The 10,701-nt window shown below is 37.1% G+C and overlaps 3 protein-coding genes across 3 annotated transcripts in view; 1 reads left to right on the plus strand and 2 right to left on the minus strand.

Annotated features, from left to right (window-relative positions):
* LOC104700532 lies at positions 1,784 to 4,575 on the plus strand. Its single transcript, XM_010416059.2, has 2 exons — positions 1,784 to 3,249; positions 4,165 to 4,575. The coding sequence occupies exons 1-2, from the start codon at positions 1,883 to 1,885 to the stop codon at positions 4,412 to 4,414; spliced, it is 1,617 nt and encodes a 538-aa protein (XP_010414361.1). The 5' UTR covers positions 1,784 to 1,882; the 3' UTR covers positions 4,415 to 4,575.
* Positions 8,422 to 9,941, minus strand: LOC104700533. Its single transcript, XM_010416060.2, has one exon. The coding sequence runs from the start codon at positions 9,752 to 9,754 to the stop codon at positions 8,606 to 8,608; it is 1,149 nt and encodes a 382-aa protein (XP_010414362.1). The 5' UTR covers positions 9,755 to 9,941; the 3' UTR covers positions 8,422 to 8,605.
* Positions 9,985 to 10,701, minus strand: part of LOC104704380 — a 2,966-nt gene continuing 2,249 nt past the window's right edge. The window contains exon 2 of the mRNA XM_010420481.2: positions 9,985 to 10,501. Coding sequence (XP_010418783.2) covers positions 9,985 to 10,501 — 517 coding nt within the window. The remainder of the gene's footprint in view (positions 10,502 to 10,701) is intronic.

A 10,701-nucleotide genomic window follows, 5' to 3' on the forward strand; every position in this document is an offset into this window, starting at 1 on the left:
ATTTCCTTTGTAATTTATTTTCCTGAATTATTCAAAAAAATTCTTTATTTATAATTATAAAACAGGACATTGTTACAGATGACAATGAGCATCATGAGCACATGCAGGTTCCAAACTATTTCTCGGGTGAAGCCATCAGACATTCGACCTACTTATTAAACAAGATTGCAACAAGATCTCTTGCAAATAAAACACCATGTGAGGCATTACGGAACAAGAAACCGAATATTGATCATCTTCGAGTATTGGGCTGCATTGGATATGTTAAGGTTGACAAACCTCACTTTCGAAAGCTAGATGATAGATCATGAACCACAGTTCATCTCCGGACAGAACCTGGTTCTAAGGCCTATAGACTTCTAGAACCGCAAACTCAGAAAATAATTGTAAGCAGGGATGTGGTGGTTGATGAGACAAAAGGTTGGAGTTGGAGTGCTAACAGTCGAGATGCATAACAGAGTGGAAGTTTCAGGGTTGTATTTGGTGATTTTGGTAACCGAGGCATCCAACAAGAGAATGAAGAAGAATCGGTTGCAGAACATGGTGTTAATGTGGATCAACATCGAGAAAGCAATGAAGAGAACGAAGACAACAACTCTGTATCTTCTATTAATGATGAAGAGATCGAAGAAGTTCAGAGTCAAGAACAGTCGATACTAAGACGAACAACAAGGTAGGTAGTAAAACCAAAATATCTACATAAGAAGGACATGAGCCAAATATCAACGAGAGCCGTCAATTTGTTCACCTCCTTCTAACGTCAGTACGTCACTGTCTCAAACGATGTAAACTTATGGCAAGTTGGTGCATACCTTTCCTTCCTTCTACACCGTCGAAACTTTAACCCCACCTTCCCTTCCTATTACACTTTCCAACAAGATAAAACCACTTGTGTTTACTTCTTGACAAGATATAACTACATGAGCCAAACACCACGTTCTTCTTTTCGGTCCGATTCGGTTTGGTTCAAGTTTTGTTGGTTGTGTGAAAGTATGTCTAACTCTAAAGTAGAAGTGTAGAGCCTAAATAATTCTGGTCCACCGGGTTTAAATTGTTGGAGATTTTAGTTTAGTCCGCATGTTATTGAATTTAGATAGAATTTTTAATTTGATTCGATTATGTTTGTTTGTCAATTTCAGTAAGCCTGGCTCATTTGGTTTATTTTGGTTTTGGTCTTTTTTATATATAATGTAATTAACTATAAGCGGGTTATATGATCCATTGCATTTGCATCACTAGAAAAATATTGATATCCCACATTTCAATTTTGAATCAAACGTATTCCATTTTTACTATATAAAATCAAAAGATTCAAACACCGAAAAAAGTAAAAACAAAATTATACCAAAGAGAGCAAAATGAACATGGACGCAATTCGCAACACTTACGTATAGAACCCACACTTCAAAGTTAACGCCAGATTACATGGCCATTTTTGCAAAAAACACTGTTATTTTCACACTCCTTAATTGATTTTTCTTTTTAATATTCTATTATAAATACCTACGTGGGTTCAAAGACCGTTGATGGGTTAATTAATAAAATACAAGTATGAGAAAATGACGAGAAACAAAAAAAAAAAACTCAAAAGCCTGAGAGACACGTGGCATATCTTAGAACCGTCAGATTAATAATGACTCTCTTTCTCCTCTCCCGGTTTAATAATAATAATCATGTGAGTCGGTTCATGTCACCGGCTTACTTGTTTGTCAGGTTCTAAACGTCGCTGTTTCACCGGCTGATATTTTTTTAATAAACTCGTGCGTTAACTAAATAAACCCTTTGTATTCGCATCTCTACTATATATATAAAAGCTCCATTGATTTACAGGAATATAAGGAGACGCCATTGTTGTTGTACTCTCTGTGTTTTGAGTTTCCGCATGGGGGTGAAAGTAGCTTCTTCTTCATCTCCGTTCCTTCAATGGACGACGACTCAACCTATCGTTCATCAGTGTTCGTCCCCTTCTCAAACCCTACCTTCAAAACGACGACGGAGCATTGGTCACGACGACGCACGGTTCCTATCTTGTCGATTTGCGCCACAGAGACTGATGAACCGTTCAGCTCTTTTAGGAACTAACCTTCATCGCTCCAAGTCATGTGACCTATGGGAATCATCATCATCACCTAAACCGATTCGAAGAGTTTGTAGCGCAAGCTTAGATCCTCCATTCTCCGATGAGGAGTTTTCTAAAAAAATTCAAGAGCTAACTCTCAGATTCAATGTCCCAAACCAATACGGTTCAGAGCCTCACGATTACAAAGCTAACTCAATCGGGCCGCCGTGGAACGAGATGGTGCATTTGTCGAGTATTGAAATGAAAGCAAACAGTGTTGACCTTCCTCTTTCGCTTAGGATCATAAAGAAGAAACGACAATGGGAAGAAGGAGTCAAACAAGTCGGTGAATCAGCGTGTTGCTCCATGAACAAAGCGTTTTCTTCAATGGTGTTTATGATTAGGGAGCTTCAAAGCTTTACTCTGCATATGAGAGAGGTTCTGTTTTACGAAGATTTGCAAGAGATCTTGCTTAGAGTTAGAGAAGAGTTGCACCAATCTTTCGTTTGGTTGTTTCAACAAGTCTTCTCCGCGACGCCTACGTTGATGGTTTACGTTATGATACTCTTAGCTAACTTCACTGTTTATTCCATCGGGAGCAACTCTGCTTTAGCTGCTCCTCTTCCTCAGATGGTTACAGAGGTAACAACCGTCAGTGAAACAGATGAAGCAACAAACGTGAAGTTGGATTCCTCGATTGTGAAAACGTTCTTTGTATCGACGTCTACTAACGGGAATACAACTTCGGTTGGTGGTAACAACAATGGCGGCGGCGGTGGAAACATTAAGCCTGTGTTAAGCGGAACAGATGGTGGTGATGGATTCGATGGATCTGAACAGTTCAGAACAATCATACCCGAGGGAGTTTCTCAATTGTCATCATCGAGTTTTGGGTCAACGACTACAGAGTCAGAGCCGTCAGTATCGGGACAAGATGAAAACAGGCTGTGGAATTCGATGGTGGAGGAAGCAGATCGAATGCAGTATTCAGACATAGATGATTCGTTGGATCACGACACTAGGACGCGGTTCGTGTCTTCTGTTGAGGCTCGTGTAGAAGCAGAGGAAGACACGGATCACTTCAAAACAGAGCTTATGTACCAAACGGGACTGTCTCAAGAGCCTAATAATCCTCTCTTACTTGCTAACTATGCTCAGTTCCTCTACCTCGTCTCTAATGACCATGACAGGTAACTAAACGTTTTACCACTCCCTATGTTAAAGTTAAAAAACTGTTAAACCTTAGTTTAGCTTGAGTAGATTTGGTTTAAGAGTTTGCGTCGAATCTTCCCTTTTAGATTTTTTGGGGTTGTGAATTGTGAGGCTACAAGTTGATTGCTAGGAGTCAAAAGTAGGCGCATACCTCGATGATTTTTCTATTCACTAGTGGGACATACTTGGTGTGGAAATCATAATTGTTCTTGACGTAATAATCGCATCAGCAGAATCAACGATAACCAATAGAGTGGAACCAATTCTTTTCATCTTCTAGGAAAAACGACATTACATAAAATATCTAACAGATAATAAATAAATAAATAAATAAATATTATGTAACTCTCAGTCAGTGTTAGGGATTAGTTGTAGCCAATGAGCTTTGAGTCTTTGAGAAGGTTTTAGTGATAGTGGAGTTTATGGTTGTGTTTTAAAGACTCCCCACCAGTACCCAACACCAAAAGTCTCTGTTTCACAATTTGTCTTCTAGATTTTTTTCCCCACCCAATTCAATTAACCCATGTTTTTGTCATTGGCTTTATTTTATATCTAACGCTAACGTAGTAAAGTTACAAAGCTGGTAGTTAGTGTTATCTAGAATGTAGCATTCTCTGATTTAACAAGCATTATAGAGTTTATTGACTTGGTGAATGGTTTGATATCCTAACCAATCCTTTTTGTTAATATTTACCAATATTGGTTATTTAGACACTTCTAGTTCTATCACATTCTACAACCGTTACTAGTTTATATTATTATATATGGAAATTTAATTTTCACACGACAACACTTTTGGCGTTATTCATCCCTCATCTTTAATGCATTCCACATGTCTACTTATCTCTAATGAATAAGTTCTCACGTGATTCCATATGATAATTGTGTAACAGAGCGGAAGAGTACTTCAAAAGAGCGGTAGGAGTGGAACCGAAAGACGCGGAGGCGCTTAGCAAATACGCGACGTTCTTATGGAGAGCACGGGACGATCTTTGGATGGCTGAGGAGACTTTCTTGGAAGCCATCGATGCTGATCCGACCAACTCTTACTACGCTGCTAATTACGCCAATTTCTTGTGGAACACTGGCGGTGACGACACATGTTTCCCTCTTGACGACGAGGCTCAGGAAGACACCATCTAGATAAGATGGTTCAACAAGTTGTCTCTCTATTAAAAAAAAAAAAAATGATATACAAGTACAACTAATGAATATAAAACATATGTGAATACCATGTATGTATTATGTATATGCCTGTTTGTCACCAAGGAGCGATGGGTAAACCGTAAAAGAGTTAATCCCCTTATGGTTGCGATCAGTCTAGCGAAAAGGAAGAAAATATCTCGAACGGTTTGGTTTGGTTTAGTCGTAGTTGAACGCCTAACTGAGTGAGATAGAATAGAGCACGTACGTGAGATCGGAGCTGATCTCACCGCCTTGGTTTGGGGCCTATGTCGTGGAACCAAGTATCTATCCTTTGTTTGTTTCTTTTATTGGTTTGCATATAGGAGTACTACCAGAACCTAGTCAAAATACTAAAATAGTAATGCAATTTCGGCATGTTTTTAGTCCCACTTTATTTACTTGCCTGTCATATATAACTAATTCAGATGGCGATATTTTTTGGTGTAACTAATATCGCTATTTAAATAACAACTGAAAAGAAAAAAGAAAAAACAACATCACATTAGTTATATGACTAAATCGTTCCACTTTATTTTGAGGTTTATGTGCGATGTGTATCTTGTATCAGACCTGATAACAACAACACACAAACTCGTTAAATTCATGTGGTTGGCTACTTAATGGAAAGTTTATTTACACGGTTAGACTTGTTGCTCTCATGGATTAAATATTGGGTTATGTAGCTAAACTGAATTACAAATAAAATTATATAACATAGAAAAATGTAAGGACTAACACAGCTTCTATAATTCAAAAACAATTTTTTTATGGGTTCAAGCAAATTTATTTATTGGTCCCAAAATGACATTTTGAAAGAAGGCTATAAGATTTAAATGTAAAACTAAGCTATGGTGGCTCATGGTTAACATGATTTATCATATGAGTATAGCCTATACTCAAATGATGAATCCTTTAACCAGTGACATATTCGTCAAGGCGTATACTTCAAGATTTATTTGAATTGATCAAATTTAGATGGGAAAGTATTCAATATTAGGATTATATTATTACTCAAACCATAACAATTTTGAGAACTCAATGATATACTAGTTCAAGATTCAACCATTCTAAACTTATTAAATCTCAATTAAAAGTACATACTATTAGGGAAGAGATTCATACATGTACAACATGCTCCACATTGGTGATGTCAGTTGATGATCTTTCTTAAGATGTGACCAATAAAATTTTAGTATTATGAGATTTTTTGTCTTTTCGGAGTTACTTAAATTTTACTAGATTGATCTTGTTTTGCTACTCATCTCTTGCCACATTATTTTCTTCCTATCTTGTTTTTGAGGAACCAAATTTTTGTAAATGAAATAATTTCTACATCTTATTAATATATATGGGTTGCTTTCTGTAGAGCTAATTTAAGAAAATTCAAATGAAAATTTTGTAGAATCAACAATATAACACTGATATGATCAAGAAGTCAACATACTACACACAAAATACTCAAAATTAATTTATTCATTTGGATTCCAAATTTGAAGCAGATAATTGATGAGCTCATTTCTTTATCGGTATATATTCTGTCCATATGCCATATTTGTTACATCACTTTTGTTTGTATCACTTACACTATATAATATCAAATTAAAATATTGATACTTCTAGCATATTCATACTGGATATTTGAAAAATATAGCATTACATTCATAAGACTAGTTTTTTTTTTTTAAGTTTGACCCATTTTTATCCATTAGTTTCTTATGTTTTGATGTCTCTCCTTTAAAATTTTATTTTTTGTTGTGCTACTTTCGCAAACTCATATTTTGTCTTTTTAAAGGGTATTAATTATATCTTAGATTAAGAGTTTACAGTTGTTTAGGCATTGAATAGATTTTGGTTTTAGTTTTTCTAAAAATCTAACTTATTGCCATTCAAAATTTCATAAAATTGATTTTCCTATGAAATAGGGAATCTAGTTTTTGGCAGATTTTATTCATTTACAAAGAAAACCAAAAACCACTATAAGATGGTTTTCCTAATGGTGAGTGTTTTTTTTCATTTTTTAAAATTTATTATTATATTTAAAAATATTTTAGACTTTTAGCAAAAACCAAAACCAAATATTTAGAAACCAAAAACTAAAAAACAAAAGCTAAAAACCAATTTTAAAACTCATTCCATTCATGGCCTTAATGTATTGTTCTTTGAAAGTGTTTTAGTGGATATTGGTGTATTCAATACAATATATGTGAGTTTATTTTGCAATTCACTCGATTGTATTTCTCTCAATTAACTGATATGAATTTCTTTGTTTTTTAAATCATTTGATACCACAATCGATCTCTAATCAATACAAAATCAATATTACAATAAAATCTCAAAGATGAAGAGAGACGGTTCAATGAGTGTTGTAACATTTTGGTGCAATTAGATTAGACAAGGTTATGTTCTGATTTTTTTTTTCTCGTATTTGCATTCATCAATATATGCAAATGAAATATCAATATAATTATGATAAATGTTCAAACACCATGGTTTTTTACTAGGATTTTCAAGGCAACACTTTTTTTAAAAGACCAATTATGTGTTGCAACATTGAATCTATCTAATTAAAAAACCTAAACTAGATAGTTCATGTTATCATAATTAATTTAGAAAGCCCAAAATTTCTTGAGATTCTTAATTTCTCTGCCACATATCTTTTCTATTTTGGGTCTTAATTGTGTGCTCTCATAAGTTTATCCCTAAGGTCCTATTTTCATTTCACTTTGCATAAAGTCCACTATTATTTTGCATGATCTCTAAAACTTTTTTTAACTTTTATTTTTGGCATCAGTGACTCCAAACAAGAAGCTCTGCATCTTTCTATTATTAAATTTGAGATTATACCTAAAAAAAAAAAAAGGATCACCAAAATGCACGAAAATCTGTGCTAGATGTCTAGGTGATATCTTTGTTACAACTTGCAATTGTTACTCAAACCTTTCACTCAATATTGTTTAAGGCCTTTTTGTATTTTAATTTAGCCTCGTTAAGTTGGTGGAGCAATTGTTCGATTTCATTTGGTTAATTGGTTTATCATTCACGTTCTTAGGCCTGTAAAGAAATGTCTTATTACTTAGTATTATTGTATATGAGATATCTATAGAAGTGTTCAAATGAAATGATCATGATATGTGTTGGTGGCTTTGTCATGCTATTGGTTTCTAATTTAAAAACGACGACATAATCGTTGTTAATGCCATAATGGCATAATGCACACGATCAAGTTATGTTTAACGCGATTTGGACCTATATAAATGCATGAATGAGACGCATTCTTATGTAATGAATGTCTGACAAGATTTTTATTTCTTTTCTTTTAAAAATGTCTCACAAGTTATTACGTTCTAGAATAGCTATGTAATTTGAGTTTCTACATCTTAAGTATAGGGAACCATAAAAGTTGCATTACTTCTCTACTCGAAATATCAACAAGAAAATAACAATAGAAAAATTTGCGCCTATAACGTGAGAAATTTGCATGTCCATACCAAAAAGTTCACTATGTTTGTCTTATTGTTTACAAAACAGGTTCGTGATGTGCTACCGTGATGGTCAATTAACACAAAACCCCAAAGATAAAACAAAAAATTCACTAGTTCAATTTGTTTCGAACTTTCGGTATTTATGGATCTATATACATCTCATCGAATGTATTGCTAGCCAACAAATATTATTATTGAAAAGAAAAAAAACAAACAAACTTCAATTAAATTGAAAAAGCATCAGATGAAATTGTCTGTTTTCACTTTCCCAATTCTTGATAAACTTTATCTTTCGTTTCTTAAAGAAAGTGTTTACTTTTTAGGTAAAGTTTTTTTTTATATTCACATAGTTGTCAAGCATTTTCTTCCTCTAAAACAAAAATTATTCAACGAAGGAACTAAAAGGAGAAGGATCATCTAGTGGTTGGTTAACCCCCTCTTTGATTTTGTTGGATTCAACGAAATCGTCTACAGTATAACAAAAACAAAAAAAAACATTAGACTTAAAAGGTATCTTCGAATCTTTTAGTCACCACAATAATTTTACCATTTTTGCAAACAAACTAATAAAGCGTTCACACTTCTTCTTCACTATTAACTTCTAAACCGGTTAATCAAACCAAAATATAAACAAACAACACAGAGAGACAGAATCACAAAACCGGTTTTACACCGTATAGACTATAACAAAACAAGGAAGCACAGCCCTTGGATTAAACACCAACAGCTCATCATCGTCGATCCTCAAAAGCGCCCCACTCTTGCTCCCACTCTGCCCAACCACAGAATCATACCCTCCTCCTCCTCCACCTTCACTCTTATCCACGTCATCAATCATCAAATCACACCCGACCCGACCCGCTACGACCCGACAAACCAACATGGCCCGTTTCACGTTCATAAACCCAAACTCTTCCTCGACCTCCTCCGGCACCGCCACGTGTCCTCTCCACCCCGTCGCGAGCGTCGCGATCCCGTCGAGCTTCGGCGAGAATCCGGATCCGATGATACCGCACACGCTGCAGTACTGATGACCGCATAGATTCGATTTACCGTTTTGACCTAGATCGCACATGAACGTCGAGCAGTAGAATTGTAAAAGCTCGTTACCGTCGGCGACGCAACGCTCGTCTTCCCACCGTGATCGAGCGGCTTTGGCTTTGACGAACTCGCGGTACTCCTCGAATCTGGTGAGAATCTTCTGGCTGTTGTGGATTTTTAAGATCCGGTTGATCTCCGGCGATTTGCCAATAGGCCAGCCTGATTTGAATATGATCTCGACGATGTTCGTGCTCGATTCGCCGGCGATTAGCTCCGACACGGCGTGTTTGATCGCGATGTGGCTCTCGAGGAGATTGGTTCTCGCGAAAATCTCGCCGCACGAGTTGCAAGGGAAAATCTCGTTTCGTAGAGGGAGGAGAAACAGAGGATCGTTGTGATCGGAATACGAGATCTCGAACTCGGGTTGTTGTTGGGTACGGGTAGCCGGGTCGGGTTGGTCTGTTGTGGTTGTTTCGGGTTGGACGAGGGTGACGAGCGAGTTCTGTGATGATCTTGCTGAAGTTAACGTACCGTTAGGGTGTGTTTGGTTACGGGATTTACTAATCCTTGTCGTGGATAAGAAAACTCGTTTTAAGTACGTCCAAGAAGATGATAGAGCTGAACCTGAAGAAGATAAAGAGACTGTTCTGAGCTTCTTCTTCCTTCTCTTTTGTTTACAGTCTGCGCCTTTAGGGAAGAAGAAGCAACCGAGGAAGAGGAAGCATAGTGAGAAAAAGTATTGACGTAACAACGAACCTAGTTTTCGCGCCGCCATTGCACAAGACTTAGAGGTGTAGAGAGAGAGATGGAGGAAGTTAGTAAATGGGAGATTACACCATTGGAGGGGGAGAGGTGTAAAGAAGGAGAGGAGTAGTGTAAAGGAGTATGAAGACAGGGGAGAGAGAGATACTAAAGGTATAGAAGAAAGAGTAGGTGTGACGCTATTTTATGTCTTTTTTATTTTCTAAGTTTTTTTCTTAGAATATTTGTCTCCTCACTTTTAATTTATTTTACTCCATNGCCGTTTTGACCTAGATCGCACATGAACGTCGAGCAGTAGAATTGTAAAAGCTCGTTACCGTCGGCGACGCAGCGCTCGTCTTCCCACCGCGATCGAGCGGCTTTGGCTTTGACGAACTCGCGGTACTCCTCGAATCTGGTGAGAATCTTCTGGCTGTTGTGGATTTTTAAGATCCGGTTGATCTCCGGCGATTTGCCAATAGGCCAGCCTGATTTGAATATGATCTCGACGATGTTCGTGCTCGATTCGCCGGCGATTAGCTCCGACACGGCGTGTTTGATCGCGATGTGGCTCTCGAGGAGATTGGTTCTCGCGAAAATCTCGCCGCACGAGTTGCAAGGGAAAATCTCGTTTCGTAGAGGGAGGAGAAACAGAGGATCGTTGTGATCGGAATACGAGATCTCGAACTCGGGTTGTTGTTGGGTACGGGTAGCCGGGTCGGGTTGGTCTGTTGTGGTTGTTTCGGGTTGGACGAGGGTGACGAGCGAGTTCTGTGATGATCTTGCTGAAGTTAACGTACCGTTAGGGTGTGTTTGGTTACGGGATTTACTAATCCTTGTCGTGGATAAGAAAACTCGTTTTAAGTACGTCCAAGAAGATGATAGAGCTGAACCTGAAGAAGATAAAGAGACTGTTCTGAGCTTCTTCTTCCTTCTCTTTTGTTTACAGTCTGCGCCTTTAGGGAAGAAGAAGCAACCGAG

Source organism: Camelina sativa, chromosome 7 (assembly GCF_000633955.1).
Source record: "Camelina sativa cultivar DH55 chromosome 7, Cs, whole genome shotgun sequence".
In the NCBI taxonomy this organism is placed as follows: Eukaryota; Viridiplantae; Streptophyta; class Magnoliopsida; order Brassicales; family Brassicaceae; genus Camelina; species Camelina sativa.

Excerpts from the sequence above, each read along its gene's own strand:
- LOC104700532 (XM_010416059.2), top strand. The coding sequence starts at position 1,883 with ATGGGGGTGAAAGTAGCTTCTTCTTCATCTCCGTTCCTTCAATGGACG. Across the intron at positions 3,250-4,164 it reads GTCTCTAATGACCATGACAG|AGCGGAAGAGTACTTCAAAA; the intron begins GTAACTAAACGT and ends ATTGTGTAACAG.
- LOC104700533 (XM_010416060.2), bottom strand. The coding sequence starts at position 9,754 with ATGGCGGCGCGAAAACTAGGTTCGTTGTTACGTCAATACTTTTTCTCA.